Source organism: Ptychodera flava, chromosome 15 (assembly GCF_041260155.1).
Source record: "Ptychodera flava strain L36383 chromosome 15, AS_Pfla_20210202, whole genome shotgun sequence".
In the NCBI taxonomy this organism is placed as follows: domain Eukaryota; kingdom Metazoa; phylum Hemichordata; class Enteropneusta; family Ptychoderidae; genus Ptychodera; species Ptychodera flava.
In genome coordinates this window covers 20,924,358-20,946,835 of record NC_091942.1, presented here as the reverse complement: position 1 = coordinate 20,946,835, position 22,478 = coordinate 20,924,358, and the positions used below count along the sequence as shown (strand labels likewise).

General features: G+C 39.4%; 2 protein-coding genes across 6 annotated transcripts in view; one reads left to right on the top strand and one right to left on the bottom strand.

The window, feature by feature from the left end:
• The window catches only part of LOC139151504 (uncharacterized), a 37,386-nt gene extending 23,701 nt beyond the window's left edge, over positions 1–13,685 (top strand). For 2 of the 4 annotated variants that reach the window (XM_070724364.1, XM_070724363.1), the window contains exon 2: positions 9,308–13,685. In XM_070724364.1, the coding sequence (XP_070580465.1) occupies positions 9,316–10,434 (1,119 nt within the window). In that variant the 5' untranslated portion in view covers positions 9,308–9,315 and the 3' untranslated portion in view covers positions 10,435–13,685. Of the gene's footprint in view, positions 1–4,811; positions 4,984–7,118; positions 7,330–9,307 lie in introns of those variants that run through there. The other 2 variants (XM_070724362.1, XM_070724361.1) reach the window with 2 other exon arrangements.
• Positions 13,686–16,966: 3,281 nt separating this feature from the next.
• The window catches only part of LOC139151503 (intraflagellar transport protein 140 homolog), a 51,205-nt gene continuing 45,693 nt past the window's right edge, over positions 16,967–22,478 (bottom strand). For both annotated transcript variants that reach the window (XM_070724360.1, XM_070724359.1), the window contains exons 27-32: positions 21,949–22,131; positions 21,050–21,256; positions 20,544–20,756; positions 19,802–19,968; positions 19,125–19,266; positions 16,967–18,699 (exon numbers count right to left, since the gene is read on the bottom strand). In XM_070724360.1, coding sequence (XP_070580461.1) covers positions 18,490–18,699; positions 19,125–19,266; positions 19,802–19,968; positions 20,544–20,756; positions 21,050–21,256; positions 21,949–22,131 — 1,122 coding nt within the window. In that variant the 3' untranslated portion in view covers positions 16,967–18,489. The remainder of the gene's footprint in view (positions 18,700–19,124; positions 19,267–19,801; positions 19,969–20,543; positions 20,757–21,049; positions 21,257–21,948; positions 22,132–22,478) is intronic.

Sequence of the window (22,478 nt, the reverse complement as noted above, 5' to 3'; positions counted from 1 at the left end):
TTTTTAAGCGCAGACTGAGTAGAGCAGCCTGCCATCTTGGCAGCATTTTAGATTGGGTAAATTCACTAACAGAGAGGTTTGTTGCTACGGACAAGTAACTTTTAGCTTATTGACCTGAAAAATAAGTCAGTGTTCATTGAAAATTCAAAGACTGGATCCGTTGACGCCAAAGCTTGCTTGTGAATTTCATTGCATCGTAGATACAGACAGTGGAGTCCCTCCCCCCTACTGTCTATGATTGCATGCAGACTCACTGATCTGAAAATTGAGGAGTACGGTTTAGTAAAAGTCCCATTTTTGTGTTAGTTTTCGCTACCGGACTTTATTTTCATAGTGTTATAAACATTCATACAAAGCACAAAAACTTAAGTTTGTCTCCTGTTTTCGATCGTACAGAGATATTGTGTGACACGGAAACTTTTCTCTTTTGAACGTAAGCTCACGGTCCATCGATGAGTCTATCATAGAGGAACCGGGGTACACTCAACCAGCTACACAGCTTTCCGTATGCAAATTCAGTGTACGATAATGAACCGGTGGTATCGTTTAATTAATTAAACAGCATTTATTGAAAGCGATAGTGCTATTGTTTTCATCCGCCAATTCTATGAAAAACCTTATGCTGATGCCCACAATGACATCAAATCAAATGGCTATTAGCCTATTTATTGTTTAAGCAAATGCAGTTGACTCCAATTCATGTGTGGTTTTTTCAACTCAAAAGTGCTTTCATTTAAGTCGAATGCAGCATGCAGTTGACCCAAGTCTTTGTGACTGTGATATCTCAAATAAAGGATTTCGACTCTAAACCGTTTGACTTTTGTTTATTACCGAAAAGTCCTCATATATCCTCTCCAACTTTTGTACACACATTACCAACTGGCTAACACAGGGGACTTAGGGATCTGGTTGTTGTTGTTGTTGTTGTTTGTATTGTTGTCTTATGTTTATTAGTCGTGTTGTTGTTGTTGTTTTTTTCACCAATAAAATTCAACGAACATAAATGTTTTGTTGTTGTCGTTTCAAACGTAATGAAGGTGTCATAAAAATAGTATATGAAGTGAATGAACTTTGGCATAGAGTTACATCGAGTCAAATAATGATAGAGTCCTTGTAGCGTTTCTTATGACCTCTACATTACGTTTGAAGCAACAAAACAACAGTTATGTTCATTGAATTTTATTGTTCAACAAAAAAACAACAACAAAACGACAAATAAACATAAACAACAATACAAACAAAAACTACAACAAGACCTTTGGGTCCCCTGTGCTTGCTAATCGGCTATCCGTGTCAGCGGTTTAAAGGGACAAAGTCGGCCATTTTTCATAAATTTTGTTTGGTGCAAGATACTTCTTTAATTGTTTGACATGTTGAAAGATACTGAATAAATGGGTGACCATGCGTTTATTCGACCCCGGTTTTAGACAAATTAAATGAAAGCATCGCGAAAATGAATTAATGGTCATGACAATTAATTCATAATTCATTCTCGCATTGGTTTCAAGTATCGTGTCTAAAACCGTGGTCGAATATATGCATGGTCACCCATTTATTCAGTATCTTTCAACATGTCAAACAATATAAGTAGTATCTCGTATCAAGCAAAATTCATGAAAAATGGCTGACTTTGTCCCTTTATTTAAGTCAACGGCACGGCTGTCCCGCACCTAGTCAAATAAGACGTCAGTATGTGCTCCACGAGAGCTGCGTTGAGGTTGGCTCAAAGCGAACACCTTCCACTCAGAATGTTAGGAGCTAATTTTGGCCCTGATTATGAGCCTAAATATATTCTATGTTTAAGGTCTCCATAGCCCCATCAACATTGATCATCGATATTTGTCTGATTCACTTCCATCCACGGCCCGTAGATTTGTGAAAAACAACATTCCAAGATGAAGTTACTTCCTACTTTGTTCGAAATTCAGGTTGTGAATAACAGCAGCCAGTAAATGTTTTTTCCGTCTCCATGTACACATTCGCTGAATGAAATCGAGCACGCACGTTATGTTCATCGCTGGTCGCCATGTTGCTGGATCGTTGCGTGCAGCAATGGATGTAGACGTCCATGTAGACTTCACTGAACTTTACTCCGATTTGTAATCCCCGACTTCACACGGGTTTTTTTTCACCTCTGCGTTTACGCACGGCTTTACGTTTGCGCTATTGTGCAGCATCTCGGAAGCTGTTATCCAATTGGTTGGCTGAATCTTACCGTTATCACGGAATTATATACAATAGACTCCCTAAGTTGCTGTGAATAGTGAGAATCGACCAATTAGATATAATCTCTCGAGCCAGTTGCACATCAGCAGAAAGGTTTAGAGTCCGCGGTAAAAATTAGGATACTAGGTCGGGTAACCGGAACCAAACATTTCTTCACCGTGTGACTGATGTAAAATTACACTCTGACTCAGACTTCAAAACTTGACTATGAATAAACCAACCTCTTCATTACTTATGATATATAAATCTGCACTTCCGGAAAGGTCGCAGGATTAATCCAGCTTAAAACCTGTAATGAGGCCTGTAATTACCGGCCAATCTCACTTCTCCCTATTTTAGTAAAGTTTTTGAAAAAGCTGTCTTTCCCCACATTTATAATCACGTGCAGAATGCACTGGCCGACAATCAGCACGGATTTGTTAGGGGGCGCTCCACTGTCACCAACCTTGTTTCTTACACAGACCATTTATCCAGAGTTATTAATGATCGTGGCCAAGTTGATTCTATTTACCTTGATTTCAGTAAAGCCTTTGACTCAGTCAATCATAGACTTCTACTGCATAAACTCTCCCACTTTGGCATTCATAGTAACATTTTGAATTGGTTCTACTCATATCTTAGTAATAGAGTGCAGCGTGTGGTACTTAATGGGCACTTCTCCTCATGGAGTAAAGTAACTTCTGGTGTACCTCAAGGGTCTCAGTTAGGTCCGCTTCTATTTGTTCTCTATGTTAATGATATTAGTTCTTCAGTTTCAAGTTTCATGTCATTGTATGCAGATGACTCAAAATTGTATAGGCAAATTTCTAACAACTCGGACTGCAGTTCTCTCCAACAAGACCTTAACCACATTGAGAGATGGTGCACGACATGGAAACTAAAACTGAATTTTAAAAAATGTATGGTTATTTCCTTTACGAACAAGAAAACTCACATTATGTATGATTATAGTATTAATGGTGACAATTTATGCAGAGTAACATCACTTAAAGACCTTGGTGTTCTTCTCACCCAAAATCTAAACTACTCTGCGAACATTAATACAATTACTGTAAAAGCTTTCAAGCTGCTAGGTTTTATAAAACGTAACTCACGTAATTTTAGCAATGTCAACACCCTCCAAACCCTGTATATAACACTTGTCCGGAGCCAGCTTGAGTATGCCAGTCAAGTATGGTCTCCACACCAGCTGATCTCATTCACCGTCTCGAAAGAGTTCAGTGTAAATTTCTCAAATACTTGTGCGGTAAAACTGGCATAACCTACTCATCTGGCTACTACAACACACAACTCTGTATCTTCTTCAAAATCCCATCTCTACAAGAGCGTAGGAGTTTTATGGATGCCACCTTCTTTTACAAATGTATGTTCTCTTTTATAACAGCTCCGAAATTCTAGAGCGTATCTGTCTGCATGTGCCTTCTCGCACTCTGCGCTCAAAACAACATTTTAAACCTAATGTATCAAGAGTCATTGCTCATTCCTCAGCATTTTTACAGAGAGCTATGAAAAATTTGAATAGTATTTTAAACAATGAGACTTTGATATTTTTAATTGTAACTATGGGCAATTTCGCAGATTTTTATTTAATAATGTTTATTCTTTTTAGATCTGTATTTTTTACCAATGATTGTTTTTTTAACTGTGTTGTTACTGTCTTTGTTTCATTGTTGTGCTCTTTGTTAGTTTCTTTTTCTTTTGCAGGAACTGTAATTGGACGAAAGCCCGTTGTTCCCAGCCAGTAAATAAATAAACCGTTGCATTGAAGGGGATAAATTGCCTACTGTTTCCGAATTAACATTTCAACAAGATTAAAGACTAGTGCATTCTGTATTTCTTTCGTGAACAAAAGCCATGATACCAACTGAGCCCGTGCGTTTTTAAGAAAGTGTTTTAACTGGGGGCAAATCGTTGATTACAGGTTTTTTATTAGTAATTAAATATTAGTGTTTGAAGGGCTACTTGGATATCAGAAAAAAACCCCACCACATCAACTTGTCCTCAGTAATTTCATTTCTACAGAGTACAAAGGCATTTCCCAGGAATTCTAAGTTAGTTGTCGAGGGACTTTTTCCTTCGTTAGGTGTTAATTTGTATCCGTCGGCCTGATAACTACGGTTTTGCTTTTAAAATGATTTGTAAACGTGGCTGTCACGGTCCGGGGATAGTCTCATGGTTAGGTTATACACAGGTTATCGTAACGTTGCTTGGAAAGTCGTGCGAGGCGGGCGGCCGGAGGTCGCCGTTTACTTGGAAAAGTAAACGGCGACCTGCGGCCGCCCGCCTCGAACGACTATCCAAGCAACGTTACGATAACCTGTGGTGTTATATGTGGGCGACTCTTACCGAAGTATCTCATTATTTGTTGGTTGGCTGTATTTTCTGACATGTGGATGTATGTAAAGTTCATTTTCAAAATGGAAACCTTTGATTCATGGTCAAACCGTGGCAAAGTGAACATCAGGACAAATTTCGACTTGCGCCCTCAACGTTGAAATTTTGTCAAGCTTTCAGAAAATCAATTCCTGTCATATTGATTTTCTGGCGTTTTTTGATGGGTTGCCTGGTAGCGCCCTAATTGCCACTTTTGACAGTTTGAATCCGTGGACTAATTGTGCTATTGAATTTAGTCATTACAACTACTTTCTTGGCACGATAAAGATTTTCCAACACCGTGCATTAGCATTAGGCGTGATCGTGTCACTTTACCCTATGAAGTCGTGACACAAACGAAAGATTTGTTGCTTATTGGCAAAGGTGAGTTGAAATGTGGCCTTAATGTGCCTGATAAAGAGTTGCACTTGTGTAGCAGTCTGTTTAGTAGATATTATATATGTATGCATAATTTCTAACCTTCTGAAAATACATGTTACACACTGTCAGGGATACGTAAATGTTCAGATATATACTCGATGTTCTGACATTTTCAGACGAGGTGCTGGCCATCTGCGACGTTCACCTCTCGGCGTGTTGACGTAATCGCGATTTATTCGAATCTTTGATACTTGCAGTCTGTTAGCTCTTATAACGCTGTCAAATTTGAAAGTTTTCGAAATTTAAAGGGATTGTTCTGCACGCCCGACCTGAACAGAACGACAGCAAAGACGGTATATGTGTGTCGAACGAAAAACGACTTATCAGAGATAAAAAATTACCGTTATTGTCCGTTACGTAACCACATGTAACTTGACCGACGATGGCTTCTACGCCAAATTATATCCCCGACACCGTACTCTCAACCAAATCCCACACACTGGGGCTTTCCTCTCGAAAGGAGGAAAGACAGGGATAGGGTAAGAAAACTGTATCGCTACTTGTAACAAACATTCGCAACTTAGAGATATAGGTCCGGATGTCGGGTTCATACACTGGTAATGGCACGGAGACAGCCTCATAGAAATGGCATGATGGGAAGGTATTGATTGCGTCACTGTTGACATTCCGTCTGATTATGGAGGTATGTGTGCTCACCCCCATGGTCTGATTCACGCTGTGTTCTCGTTTTCCCAGAAGTCCTTCATGATAAAGAAATAAACTGGGCGTGGATGCCACAAATTTCTCAAGTGATATTTCACTTTTCATTGAACAAATTTCGTCCGATGACGCACTAAATCCACCCCTCCAGGACAATCCATTTGGAACTATGTCACCCTCCTCCGGTCCTTTCTGTAAAACTCATGGAAGTAGCCTCAACCTGCATGGTCGACCCTAAACCCGATTATTTCTTTCGGGTTGAACGACTGAATCCACGCCTACTGTAAATAAAAGCCATGAAGACACCATAAAAGACAGGAGAAATCTTACACCAAAGTAAATTCTTATACAAATTTGACGAGCTCATCCTGTTTTGAGGGTGTGCACTTGAAATTGAACTTTTTCTGAATATCATGAAGTGTCATGCATGTGATGCCTATGTTTCCTGTCTGTCTCCATGGCATGCTTATGAATACTGTGTGATTTCGTCGATTGTACACATATCTGGTCGGGTAATTATCAGAAACTAAAGCTGACAATAACAGGAAATGATCTCGGGTCCTAGTGGAAAGACTTCTATAGAGAATAGGGTGATATAAGACAGAAACCGACACAAATTAGGCGACCCTATAGCTTATACCATAGACAGTGGAGGGGGGAAGACCACTGTCTATGGCCTATACTTGTTATTGTATTTGTGACAAACACTCGTAATCTGCTTAAATATGCACTGTTATCGCATTGTCGTCTGCTCTGCAGACAGGTCTGTTTGGTTTTATCGCGGACATTTTTCAAAAATTGTTTTAAATGCCTTTTGATTTTTGCGTCATAATGACATTAAATGTTCAAATAGACTTTGATTCCCTCTGTCAGCGTCATTCTCACCAAGCAAACATGTGATCGCAGATTGGCGCGTGGCCGAGCGAGGCGGAGGATTCTTTCGGGTACTTCATGCGATTTAGGGGCCCGGCTTGGAGGTTGCAATTGCCTACAGGTAGGCTACAATGACATGTCCGTGTTAAACTTAAAACGATTAAAATCTTCGTCCCGCAAACCTCAAAACACCACTTTTAGCTTAGCACGAAGTGTGCATTTTGCAGCATCTTGAGGCACCCCTAAACTGTCATTCAAATCAATAACATTTTCGTGTTTGAACCAACTTCATCGTCGATATCAAATAATTAATCATTTAAATACTCGCAATCGCAGTTGTCAATCTGGTTACCAAGTCAGTATTTTTTTTCCGAGAGCCGCCATCAAACCACTGTTTCCAGTACAATAGAATACGTTATACAGAGGGGCTGTGATAGTCCTTGTACTGCCGCGCCGTTAGGCCATTGGGTCAACAAGCTTGTTTCAGAAACTATTTTTCTTTGTTTGGTTGTTACATAATGTTATGTTGTCAGGTGCGTTAGCACTCACCACGAGAAACCGGAAGTCCACACACTGTGAGTTGAGTCAGTCATTAGCGCCTGAAGGGACGCGTAGCCGTTGCCGGTCGATCGCGATGTAAAATCAGGTATCTACGAATTCATTGACAAATGGACAGGAGGTAAAAGTGGCTCAAACCTTCTATGCTCGCAGTTGGTTGAGTTCTTGAGATAGGCGGTGACTGGCTTTGCAGCTACGGTAGGTTTTTTCCCGACTCATTCCATTCCTGAATTTGTCTATTGTTTTACCCTCATCGTCTTTTCAATACCACTGTGACCAAAAGTGAGCACTTCTGACCATCTCGTTCTCTGTAAACGCTGACTCCTGTCAAGAACACCGGACAGTTATCACACGTAATATAAAAATATCGTCATTTTGCCATGGAAACGTCACATTTCATAGGTTGGAAATAATATTTGACGCGGGATGACGTCAAAGGGTCTTGGTGAAACTGAGTTCTACATTACGTAATCATTCTCTAGTGACTTAATTATACGTGACACGAGGTGTGAGTTCGCCGCACTTTCATATAATCTCACTCACGACCATGCACTCTGAAAAACGTGGTTGGTCCGAGTATGTCCTGAGCTCCGACCCACCAACTGGAGGGTCTATAAAAGTCTTAGCCTGATGAACCAGGTCGTCTTTTCCTTCGTCTGAAACGTGGCGTCGAGAGGCTGTCGCGGGTGGCGGCTACATATAAACATCCGCCAAGCAAGTCTGCACATCGTGCAATGTCCGCCAATTTTTTTTTGTCTTTAATTTGCCACAGAACTGTACCCCGCGGATCTCGCCGATTTTCCGCCAAAATCGGCAAAATAATCGCTATGAAACGGCACGTCCTGCACATGGGTTACGGTATGGAGTCTCTTGTGATTATTCACAGCGAACGCCCCATTGACGCAGAGTGGGTCGTTCGCCTCGCTTCTCTGACCACAAGCGACCGTGCAAACCGTGGGTCCACTGGCCTTAGACAGCTTCGATAACGTAACTTCAGCGCCAAACCGATCAAATTTGCTCGTTTAGGCCACGTCATTAGATATCTTTCACGACTTCTGTTCCCCGTAAATCAAACCGATGTAGGCCTACTAGCACGTCTTTTGAGAAATTTTTGAAATTTAGTATTGGCGCTTTTGTACTAAATTTTGTTTAAATTTTTTTTTGTGAATATGCAGCGCGTAATTTGGATAGGGGAAAATCAGCATTGCGGGGGTGGGTATGTTTGTTTTTCATACATATATTTTAGTTCATCTCTTTGGAGAGGGGAAAATCGGCATTGCTGGGCTGGGGTATGTTTGTTTTTCATATATATATTTTAGTTCATCTCGACAATAGATACGTTTCAAGGGGGGAAAAACGAGGAAATTTCAGCACTGCACTATGCTATAAATAAAGCCAAGTAAAAGGATGCCCACTTTTCTCCAATTTCATTGGTCAGCCATTTAACAGAATTGTATTCTAGAGTGCTTTGTTGATTCGTGTACACATACTGTGTATGACCGTACCACTAATATCGTTCCCCAAATGTGAATGATTCTAGATTCAATGACGTAAGCTTACGTAATAACTCCTACCATATGTATTCGTACTATACTTATCTGAGGAGTTTTAGAAATCTCTTGTTACGAATCGATTTATGAAGATCTGTTAAAAAATTTTTGGGATTATAACCAACAATAATCGATCGTAGGCCCTACTACCCTCTTCCGTAAACTGATCGTTCCAGTGACGTACAGCCCCGGTAGATGTTACACGAGTAAACGAACATAACAGAGGAATTTGATCACAGACTCTAGAGTGACCTGGGTCCATGATTTAATAACATCCGTTTTATGGTGATTTGATTTTTAACAAGTTAATGAGATGTAATAATAAATATGTATTTCACCATAATAAGATCAATACAAAACAATACAATACAATACAATACAATACAATACAATACAATACAATACAACACAGCAAAATTTACTACCATAGAAAATTATATCCATTGATGACAGAATTCAACAGTACTAAAAAGGAAATCAGTTGAGCACCAGTCCTTCAATAACTATTAACCGAGTCCCAGGTCCTAAAGTAAATTAAGTTAACAAATTAATGCGAACAATTCTAAAGTAAAAATATTGTAAAATTCACGGGATAAAGTTCCATCTTCTGTTGGGTTTTTTTGCAGGTAACACCATGAGGAAGTTGAAGCATATGAAGATTTTGGCAGTACTAATTCTCTTCTTCGGGGGATTTTTAACATTCTTTTATCAATACAGCATTGACCAGCGTTTCCGTGTCCTTGTGTTCTGGTGTGGTCTGGACAATATACTCCTGAACAGTGACGGCTGGCTCAACGGAACTCTGGAGCCAAGCGATGACTACGTCGTCCCGAACATTGCCCACTTCACGTGGCTCTACTGTCGCGACTTCAGCTTCATCCACCTGCTCAGTATGGTCAGCGTTTACAAGGTGATGCAGCCGGAGCGCATCCTCTTCCACACCAATTGCGAGCCGGAGGGTCGCTGGTGGAACGAGGTGAAGCTCATCCCGACGCTGGAGATCAAGTACATCGAACCGCCTGTCAGGGTGTTCGACCAGGAGCTGAACTTGAACTGGCCTGAGCACCAGTCAGACATCGCTAGAATTGAAGTGCTCCTCAAATACGGCGGTGTTTACTTTGACCCCGACATATTTGTAGTTCAACCACTGGACCCGTTACGCAAATATGACTATGTTGTCGGTCGCGAGGATGGTTACATGCTTAACAACGGTATTATCATGACAGCGGTGAACTCCACCTTTTTACGACTCTTCTACGAAAGCTACAGAAACTACAGGCGGCGCTGTTTCAACTGCAACTCCATCATTCAACAGCACAACTTGGCTGAGAAGTACTCGCACTTGATCCACATCGAAAACTACAGTATGCAGCACCCCGACAACCTCCACTGGAAGTTGCTGTTCTACGGGAAGTTCCCTTGGAAGGAGGGCCACTACACTTTCCACATCTGGATGGGCGCGTACAGGATCTGGAGCTGGATCGGAGCGCCGAGGCAGCAGGGAGGCGAATGGATCCGCGAGTTCTCGCCGGAGAACATCAAACAGTTAGACTCTTCCTTCGGTGAAATGTGCCGGTTCATCTACTATGGTAACAGCAGCATTATACCTGAAGAAGCCGAGGCACCCAAGCCATGGTGGCTTGCCGTCAGAGAGCAGATCCACGGCCAGGTGCTACCAACTCCACCCAAGGCCAAATCAAAGCCACTGAAATTCAGGAAGAAGTTCTCCAAGAAGGCTTTGCGCGAGAATTGACTGAACTCACCAGAGTTGACATGATTTGATTGCGAAGTTGGCCATTTTTCTTTCCTTTCCTTGAGGAAGATATATCCGGGACTTAAACCAGGTTATATGTATACCCGTTTGCTGGTACTTTGTCGGGATGAAATAACAGCAACACTTAAAACAAACCTTCACTTCTGGCAAAGGTAAAACCAAAATATTAAAGTTGCTCTGAAACCAGGGAGACTCAGAAACAATGAAGTTTTATAATAATCGCATTCTCTCTCGGTAAAGGTGTCATTTGAGAGTATATGTATATCATTTTTATGTACAGTGGCGATATCTTACGACAGATAAGAGTGCTGAAATGCGCTGATGAAATAATTTCTCAGCGAGATTACGTTATTACCCACCACAAAACTTATTTTAAGGAAACAATTAACGCTGCTAACAAGTACTCCCTCTATTAGTTGTTTATGCTGATGTGTGAATTGATTATTATATTGCCCGTGTAGTCGACTTTGATAGGCCACTTATCAATTCCACCCATCTCTTTGATACGTGTAGTGGCCTACAATCCCAGGTTGCCAAACAGCGCCACCTGTTCTGTGACCAAAGTATGAATACTTACGTCTTTCAAAGATTAAGTTCCGTTAGTACCCAAGCAATTTTATATTTTGAAAAGTCTCTGTTTTCATTTGGTCAAAAAATGCTGCAAACGCGGACGATTTTGCTCTATTTCGTTTTGTTCCGTTTCATTTTACGATTTAATTATGGTGTATTACATCTGAAGTACAGATTTGAAGGAAATGTATGGTGAGAACGAAAGAGAATATAACTTTCATCGCCGAGAAACTTTATTCACAAAGGTAAAGGTTTATTGATTTTTTACCTTCTATCTAACCATAGGTACCGAGAGCTGCTTTCTCATTTCGTTTGTTTTTGTATCTGCAGACGAGATACTGTGTAGAACGTAGGTTTTCACATTTAGTTGCAACTGTACAAATCTGGAGGAGTACGCCAACACGTTTGTACGATGTAGCTTGGAAAGTAATCATTTACATAGTGCAGTCAGGGTCAGTGAAGTCAAGAGAAGTGACCATGATATAGTATAGAGACTTGACGAACGAAACGTTCATTACCCACACGACTGTCCGAACACCGAGGTGTCGGCCATTATTGGTATAAAATTACGGCGTGGGAGATCACCGTGTCACGCGCCTCGGGGACACGAATTTGGACTGTCAAACTTTTACAATTTTTTTCTGATATATCACATGCGGGGGTTCATTTTAAAGCTCTTGGTGTAAGAAAACTTTTCACCGGCTTAGTATTTCGAAATTCGAAAAATGTATTTTTCTCCGTAGAGTTGATACAGGGATAGCGGTCATTTTGAATTTTGAATATCGGTAAATCTTGAGTTCTTTATTTCCCTAGTACCGAAATTTGCACGGTGACCTCTGATTTTTATTCTCGATTCTGAAAGAGAATTGTTGAAAGATTCCTTAAGGAAATATTGGGCAAAAGTTTGTCTTTCACTTTCGAGGCGCGAACCACCTCAACAGAAAATCTCACCTTTTTTTTTCTCAATCGGTTGTCCTGTAGAGTAAACTGTTTCCAGGTATTTTACTGTTTCTAATGTGTTGAATTCTGACAGACGATAAAACAGAGTGGGTAGACTGAGGATGGCTGCGTCCTCGGCTGATGGGTTGCCTAGTAACATCGTGTACCGGGCAACCAATATGAAGCCAAGGATTGTGATTTTTACACCAGTCAGTCATTTATGATGTTTTGATCACTTTAAGACAGCGCTGAAACGAGCTCGTTTTTTCTTTACTTAGAAAGTTGGAACCAATTATAGTGGTTTGTTGGCTCAGTAAGCGTGTTTTTTTTACTGGTCAAGAATTTATGACCCGAGCGTTGAGTGTGTACTCTTGACTTGTTGTTTCCAGGTAGCCGGAAGTAAATGGTATTCGTTTAAAGCCCCGTTGGCTACATGTTTTTGTGCCGCGTTATCTGTTTCGCAGAAAGAAATGGAGCTTGTTAAATTTGTGCAATGCAAGTTGTATCGGTATTGATATGGCGATATTGCGACCGTACAGTTTTCTCTTTACGTCGATGTATACATTAAAATTTTGAGACAAGTTTCTTTATGCAAGGAGAGTAACCAGCAGTTACACATCTCATAACGAGCGAAATGCAACGACAAAGCAATGATAAATGCAAGTAATGGAAGACAACGCAACTTTAAAGCCCCGTTTGCTGTAGCTTTTAGCATCAAAAATACCTTCAAATCTTCAGAGACCTGTCTTTGATTACCGTTATTAAAGCCACATTGAATATGTCACTTTATCAATCCCTGGCGATGGATTCTGTCGATTCTGAACAGCTTTTGTGTACTCGCTCGCTGCGGCCACATTTGACTCGCAAGTCGAAAAGTATTTCGTAAACGCTCTAATCGAAATACATGTAAAAAATACAGCTGACAGGGCTTTTTAACAAGTAGCGTCTTAGACTAGTTCTCTCTTTGCTGCTATGTCAAGTTTATTTTATATAAGTGTGGAACTATACTTCAAGGTTACGTACGTCCTAAAAATATAACGACATTATTGATAATTGTTTTACACATTTATGCATTTTCTTTAAAAGTATTGTATAAATAATTATACTGTCGTGGTCGCAACTATGCCTTCAGAATATGAAGCAGTACTTTTAAACTTTTCTGCTGAAAGCGTGTTTCGATGTTACTGTTTTACATTTCACATTATTTTTTTATAATCGTTATTTATTGAACATCTTAAAAACTTCTGCACTGTTAACACCGCAAAAGTTATGAGTAGTAACCGAACCATGTTTAGACTTTCACTTTTTAGCTATTCATAGCCACTGCACTGATGCTGTGTTACCTACACTGGATAAATGTCTCGGGTCAACGAACTATTCGAAATGATATGAAAGGTTTCGTCAGGGGTATTAATACAATATCGATTTGAAAACTCTCCCCATACCAGTAGGAAAAGCTACGTGAAACGAAACTGTCGAGGATGCAAGACTACCGTTGTCGCAATATGTGGTCAGTAACATTATTGAATATCTATAAAATATCCCATTGATATTCTCTTGATATTGCCGAAACCATGATTTTTTTGAATGGTTTTCATTCGTTGAGAAAGCCCAGCCGAGCATCGAGACATTTGTTCCAGTCTTTGGCTGTAGTGTTTCACTAATATGGATTTATCGTAGCTAATAGTTCAAATGTAATAAAATTTCACAACCGACGATGATATCTTTTTCGTTTCTTTTTTTTTCGTAACATCCATAAAAGTGTCAGCCGAGTGCAGACACAGACTGTCTCCAGCTATGTTTGCAAGATAATACATGATGATATGCATTATGAATGCTATAACACGATTGGAACTAATTTTGGATAATTGGATGGTGAAGTAATGCCGATTTAATCTACAAATGTAATCTCATCTGCTTTTCTTCTTACTTTACACACTTGTTTTTATGAGTACTGTAATTTGTATTATTGCAACATTCAACTATCTTGCACTTAACACTTTTGAGAAAATTAAAAAATATGAAAATCCAAAATATCCAAAATTAGTTCCAATCGCGTTTGATTAATATTTTAGGCCTATATCGATGACTTGTAAGTTGATTCGTATTATATGATTCAAGCCCCCCCCCCCTCTCTCTCTCTCTCTCTCTCTCTCTCTCTCTCTCTCTCTCTCTCTCTCTCTCTCTCTCTCTCTCTCTCTCTCTCTCTCTCTCAGGCTCATGACTACCCCACGCCGCAAAGCCCCGTGACTTAGGCCTATATTAAAAAGTAAAGTAAAGCGTTTGCTCTCGGTCTATGGATTGTTAATGTTTCATAATAGTTCACAAATTAGAGTGTTATGATCAACAGTTCCTTAAGTCACAATTTTCAATTTTGAAATCGACAGTCTAATAGTATAACGCAGGCGCACTACTATGGCGCGTAATTAAGGCCGAAACTAAGTTTTCACATTTGGTTTGAGTAACATCACCAGAAATTATATCCTTTTTTAGTTAAAAAGCTGTCTTTTTGAAGAGTACATCAGTTTTGAATTGAAACAAATTCCATCCATTTTGAGACTCCATGGGCACTCGACACGTCTCTACGCGAGGCCCCCTTGATGCAACCAGAGAAAAAAAATGCCGTCACTCCGGCATCGTGTAGCAATGTGTCAAAATGTCTGTGACCGCCCATGAGGCAATGATGTCACCCACACTGGTACAGACAGAGTCAATATTTGTACAAAATATCTTTTAGTTATTTTGCCAGGACAAACACTTACACATGTATTAGCGGAAATCAAGACCACCCTTTCACAGTCACACAGGTCCTTGCCGTCCACGATGCATGTCCCCCCATCTCCCCATACCAAACAAGTATGAATGGACTGCATGGTTTGAGGCTGAATAATCCCTCTGATCCCTGTATCTCTGGTGACGGTTGTATAAACTCCACGGTCGTCGAACTAATGCCAGATGAGATGTCGATAACGTTCTTCAGAACCAAACATGTGGCAGTACATTTTCTTGCTTCACGTTTCCAATTACAGTTTACACGGCCTTAGTTACTGCTATTGGTACTCACAATGATCATTTTTAGGAACATTTCCACCACAAAAATGTCACAGTGGTGGTACAATACATGTCAAACTTGTGCCTCTAAATAAAATTTATCTGACTGGTGCCTATTTTAGACACTCAGGACACTGTAGATAAGAGGCAAATATTGTGAGAATGAAATCAGCTCAGTCATTTTTCTGTTTTACTCCGATTCACGGAGGATATTTTTATCATTGCTGGGAGTACATGTTTGTTGAACGATAAGCCTGATTCTAGCATACATCAGGAACAATGAATTATGGTAGAAACATGCAAATATCAGGTGACCGCCGTAAGAAGTGCAAAAACAATTCAGGTAGAATGCTTAGGGATAGACATCCGGATTCTAAAACTTTATATTCTTTACGGCCACCACTTGTGGGGCTCATTTTGAAGCTTAAGAGAAAGTTAAGGTTTAACGCGGGCCGGCTTAGTTTTGTGAGAAACGGAAATTCCATTTCTCATATAAGGATGGCGGCCATTTTGAATTTGAAATACGGGTATTAAGAAGTTCGTTCCTCCCGTACCAAAATCTGCATGGTGTCCAAGAGTTGTTGGTTTTGAAAAAGAATGGCTGCAAGTTTGCTTGAGGAAAGTTTGAACAAAAGTAAAAGACATTTCATTTTCGAGGCATAAAACTACCTTAAAATTGCATCTACAATAATATGTCCACTTTTAATATTTGATTTTTTTCGATTATAAATTAATTTTGTAAGCCTGCCTGGGGTGTTTCATGATCGTCCTTTGTACGATCAAACTGTAACTTTCAAAGCTTATCGAGTGTTGACCATAAACTGAACATGCCTTACCCTAGTCATCAGTTTGTTCGCAAGTCATATTTCTGGTACAAGAGGATACTAAAAGCAGTCATGGGGGTCTTACCATACTGAAGCATATACAATGTGCCAGAACCATAACCTGTGGTCGAAAGTTGCGTATGCATGGATCGTGGGGCTTAGAGAAACAGTGTTTTGATGCAGGATTCTACAGTGAGTACGAGACTAGGAATTGTAGAGGGGCTTTCAAATCTGCGGCTTTCAGATAAATTTGTTTCTAATGGACCAAGTCAACTAACTTCCAGAATAGTACCTGTGAAGGACCTCCCCATGATAATTATTGATATTAATGTTTAGACCTGTAAAAATGTTTGTCTTTAAAGCGTTTCAACAAATTACCAGTTATTTTTTAATCAGAGTTGGAGTAATCTCTCCCACCAGGAAATGTTATGAAGTGCAACAAAATCAAGATGTATATATACTGTTAGTTTTGGTTAAGACTTCGTCTTTTACAAAATGCACATTGTGTTAAGTGTATATGACCAGGAAAAGTGTTGTGTGTATGACCGGGAAGTGTTACCTGTATATGATCAGAGAGTGTAAAGTTTATGTAATCACAAAAGGTGTGTATTTGATCAGGAAGTGTTCAGTGTATATGATCAGGAAAGGTTCAGTGTATATGATCAGGAAGTGTTAAGGAACAATGATGTGTATACAGTCCGGAAAATTGTTGCATGTATATGAGCAGGAAAATTGTTGTGTATGATCAGGAAGATAAGCAAAAGTGCTCAGTGTATATGCTCGGGAAATAGCATGATTGAGTATTTTTCAATAATAGGGCTATGGACCCCCTTCATTGCTCGACAGGGAGGGAATGGCTTGGTAAAAAGCTGGAATACCACAATCCGTCTGAAACATTGAAACAATCTAAACATAACATACCTCATGCTGTCATTTTAATTACAGGAGATACTGATTTGTTTAAATAATAAACAGACTCTATGCTTGCATCAACTTGGCATAACCAACAGTATGATAACAAAAGGTATGACAGAAACCAACTCATTGTCTGTCAGCACTTTTCAGCGATGTATTCATTGTGTTTATGCGCAATGTACGATGGTGAAAGTGTATTATGCGAGTGCAAATTTTAATGTTAGAATCATTCATTTTATTGCAAAAACTCGACAATTATATATAAAGCATACACAAACAGAAATCCAAATATTACAATATACCTCTTTTCTGAGATGCACTAGACTGCAGTTTTTCTACAAATATTTTTACAAAGTTGGCATGAAGTGTGGACTATTGCTCAGTAACTACCTTGCTGATGTCGAAAATATTTACAAAAAAATATCTGTAAGCTATACACAACATTAGAGTTTGTAATGTAAACATCTCAAATATCCAATTATTCCGCCATTTCCCTTCCAGAACCAACCAGTCTACAAATTGTTACACACAGTCTCTCTGCTCTGACATTTCTCTGGTATGAGTGTGTGGAGTTGAACCTGATGTTCGTTTGCCTTTAAAACCCATCTAAGATTTGAAATTCTGTGGACAATTTTGCTTCAGATGCTTTGAAATTTAATTACTCAACTGTAAGTATACAGTACTCTGGGGACTTAGGGGAACAACACCATTACTGTCTGAAGTCTAGAAAAAAACCACCTCTTTTTACTGAAATGTACTACTGTTTCATCAATACATTCACAAGTAGGCAGCGGTGGCATTGACACTGAGAACACATTTTGAGTACTAGTGTCAAAATCAAATGGCTGTACCAAATTTTTGGGGGCAAAAGAGATCTTGTAAATGGTGATATAAATTTGGTAAAACTCTGAAGATTGTGTGACAAGTTAGCTTGGAGCTTGTAAATAGCAAACCAGCAGCAAATCCAGCAAAAATTAAGTTTTCCAGACTGTTTTCAAATTTAGGAATTCATATACCCAGAGTGCTTTGATGAATATCCTTGCTGCATCAACCTAGACATTAGTCATATCTCCAAATTACGATGGCGTTGACCGGATGACACTCGTCATAGTTTTCTTTCTGAAAAATATCCTGCTGGACATGTTCTGAACTGTCTACAAAATTTTGATAAATTTTTTTACAGTCACAAAGGAATAAGTTGGTCATTTTACACACACAGTTTACACATCAAAAACAACAATATTGAATGGGTCATGAAATACTTGGTGATATCCCCCTTGGGCTGAAAAGAGACTGGTAAGTAGCAAGGCACAATTAAGGTCAATAAAATACCATTATTGACCCATGGTTGAGAAGTAGACAATACGCTTATCGGACCTATGGACGGTTTGTGGAAAAAGGTCACAATCAAGTAAGTGCTATGACCTTCAAGGTTTAATAGTTGAAACTCTGTATTTTAGGGTGGATTCCGGAACTCTTTCAGTAAGTAGACAATTACATACATACTATGTAGACCAGCTAATTCAAAAAAAATTGTCTTTTCCCTGTCTGCAGCAGAAATGCATTATGCAACCAAATAACTCTTGGAAGTAGATAGCCTGTTCAGACTACTTTGATGGGTCAGCCAGTACAGATCAAAAAAGCTGTGGTTCTAGAAGGGTGAAATACTACTTCCGTCCTGTTTAAGTTGATAGATTGGGAAGGTGACACATCAACAGATCAGCAATGTGGTCTATCAGCAATAATCATCTCCATTGTAAATTTCTTCCTCGACAACATCACCGTCTTCCTCATCGCTGATCCTGTCTTTCATATCTCCGGCCATGCCTCTACCCAGGGGAATATCCAACGCTTTGTGGATGGCCTCTACGGTTCTCATGTTCACGTAGTATGCCATGTTCATGGCTGGCACACGCTTGCGCATTTCTTCCATGCAGTGATAGGCCTGTGGAATATACAAGCACAGGCATGGTTTGCATCAACCTATTTGGAGTTAACATGCAGCTTAGGTTCAAAAATTGGTCCTAACAGCAACAGACCACAAAAGTATAATTGTAAAGATTTGACTGTCAGAAAAACTGTCGACCCGCCCTCCGCCCCTGACTCTTCATGTCTTAAGTCCATGCAAACAGTACGCAAACTGATGGAAATCTTGAAGAATATGATGGAGTCTGGAAGAGTGAAATCTACTGTTTTTTATTTTTTACATAGATCTGGTTTGGTAAACTACTAATAATGATTCTAATTCTCTTGTTTACAATTTACAGCACTTGAATAAGCACTGCTCAAAGCCTTACAGGATCACGTCAACAGAGAAACATAGGAAAACACACATCGAGGTTTCTCACAGATCAGGTTCAAGTAATTTACCTGTTTGTAGTTTTCTGTCCTGGCATAGTGCTCAATCATAAGTCCGTAGACGTCTCCTATCCTGACAGCGCTATCCAAATCAGTTTCTTCCAGAAGCAATTGACACTGCTTCATGGATTCCTCTGGGTCTTCATCATAGAATCTACCGGAAAATCAAAAGTACCAGGACACGGTTGGTTGCCATTTTACATTTGTTATTAAAAATATAGTAACCTGTAATCTAAATATGTCCATATGTGGTCAAAGGGGCGTTCTTTGTATTCAAAATGCCCATGTGAGGGCTCTGTTTTTTAAAATGCGGCCACCCGCTTAAAATCTGTGATTGGTTAGATTTTCTCTTTCCATGGTAACTGTGGCAAAATTGGAACAGGTGATAGTATACCTTTAAATTTGTTATTAAACATGATGTGCTAATTATATCAGAATTACACAAGACAATGCACAAATGTAGCAATATCACTACACCATACATGAATCTGTCGTACAGTACCTTGAGTTGGACAATATCTCCATATCAACCAGGTTCATACAGGCAAAATTTGCCAGGGCCAAATAGCTGTGATGTTGTATGGGACCAAGGATGAAATTAAGTCTCCATTCAGACAAGGCATCAATATTTGGGCTGACCTGTGGTGTTGCCACATCATTTCAATGATATATGTTACCAATAAACTCACCTTCTAGCCTGTACAAATTTCTTGACAAGTCCTATTCTGTGTTTCAAACTGGCTATTCTTTCTTCTTGTTGTGACACATTCTTCATCTTTGCTTTTGTCAAACATTTATAAGCTTCGCTCAGCGCACCAAGTGCTTTGTCATAGTTCTGATACTCATCAATCTCCACCTGCAATATTTCAAATCATATTCTCCATCAAGATCCCTCAGAGCATCATTAAGATATCTTAAATTTGAATCATCACAGAATCTGCCACAATCTTACGTTGTGATCATGTAATGTGAGCATGCTATTTTTGCTCTATTGTACAAAAATGAACGCAAGATTACTACCATCAAACTGTAGAACCAGTCCATTGTACGCAAAGTCATAGAAGTTCATATATTCTATTGTACAAAAAAAGTAGCTGTACTTGATGTATGTTAAAAATTTTTATGGCGACATTAAGTGGTAACAGAGGAGAATGAAAATTCCACAGATATTGTATATACTTGCATAAATATTTTGTATTGCATTTTATATTGCATATATTACATATAATTTCATCACATAATTTATGTACCCTTTAACCCTACCACCCCTGTCAATGGTTCTAACCCTATCCATTTTAGGCAGTAATTCCTGGCTAAAAGCATGTAGAGAAAATAGAACCTCAATGCATTAAAGCTGAGATACCAGCAACCCCACTTTTGAGGCACAAACTACAACTTGAAGGTTGAATAATTCGACTTGCTAATTCTGACCTGTGCACACGCATCATAAAATCCTGCCAGCGAATCTAGAGCTCTTCCTTTGGTGTAGAAGCCAATGATACTCTTCATGATTTCAGGGTCTTTCCTCCAATCAAGAGACTGTAAGTAGTTAGCTGCCATCACATAGATTTCCTTCTGTCTCGATACACCGGCGAAGAAGACAATCTTCTCTGTGTCTCCAGATTTCAGCAGAGCCCTCATAGCCTTAAAATGCGAAGTGAGTGTGATCATCAATCGATAAAACAATAGTCCCCACGTTTTAGCATAAAATATTGTTAGCAAAACATAGATGTGATAAAATTCACATTGTTGAAGCTAGACTTAGGTGCAATGTGTTGAAAGATATCTTATGCAGCAGCTTTCATGTGATGTCATACAAATTGTGTTCTATTGAATCTAGCCGGAACATTTTTAGCTTTTGTTAATGAATCTGAATTGTTTCATTGAAAATATACTGGTAAGAAAGTCCTCTATGACTGTTAATTAGTTCCACCAACCTTGACTTTATTTCCAGCCTGGGTATATTTCTTTGTTGCCAAGTGATAAGAACCCTGGGTGAAAGCACAGTCGGCAACTTTCTCAAGAAGTTTGATTCTTGTCTCACTGTTGACTTTGTCCGAGTCTTTAGGTATTGTCATCTTCTCAGCAAGTTTCTCTGTAATGGTGACATTGTGTTGCACACACAGGTCCAGAGCTTCCAGATACTGGTGATGTAATGAACAAAGCAAAGGGTCAACAAAGACTAATTATACCATTGTTATTGCCCTGGCCATTGAAACATTTTTAACAAACATCAATTCATTATCATCGGAAAGAAACGACCCCCATGTATGTTTCATGTAGCTAATTGTAGCTACAATAGAATATATTGACCCTTGATATAAGACTGTAGTCAACCTTGAGGTACTGTCTTCTATGATACCTGTGTTTTCTCTGCATGTTCACCGAAGGGGGCAATTTCTGCCCATACATCAAAATTAGGGGACAGATTTGACATTATAGGGTGCAGAAACAACAGCAAATACACGGGTCACTACACTATGTGCTTGGGTCACCATTAAATGGGCTGTGTTTTATGTGCAATTTTCGCTTTGTCAGTAACTTTTAGGGCAGAAAGTGGTTGGAAATGAGTAATTTGCGCAATTGCGCAGTCGAGAGAAAACCCTGTGACATAATACGCTAACAAGAAAGGAGAAATAGGAGTATAAAATTGTTGATGTAGCAGCAGTAGAAGAGACATCCTGGTATCTTTACTAGCTATTCAATATATGGTTTGACAATACCAAGGTAATTGAAGTTGTAATGAAGATGTCACAAAAGTAAAATGTATGTCTGTCTTACTGACACAGCTGCTGTGATGGTAAACCCACTGAACTAGATAGCTTTTCGATCTTACCCTTTTAGCAACAATCAAAAGTTCCACAGCTTTGTCATACTGGCCGTGTTCCATGAAGAAGTCAGCACATTTGTTGAGTAGTGTTGGATCCGTTCTTTCATCCAGATCATCGGCTATCAGCTGGAGAGCTCCAAACTGCTCAGTCCTGAATGCCAAGTCCAAGGCCTTGGAAAAGTGACCACCCTGTGTGCCGGTAAAGAATAACCGTTATTTTAAAGAACACAGATTCTCCCCGAAAAATATGATTTAATTCTGAAAATGCCAAAATTCTGATGCACTGAGCAAACAACTTGGATCAATAATATAGGTTTGTGTATGCCTACACTAACTTAAATTTCAAGTACCGGTAGATTTTAAAACTTTAAACTAATAGTTCATCATTTTAAATTTAAACTGTAGTCAACATATCTCACTGAATTTACATTGGCCACAGAAAAAGTCAAACAAAGCCTCATTATCGATCACACGAAACTTCTAAACATAATGTTGAACGAGTGACAAATTTGGGATGGTTACCATATGGGTGCAAT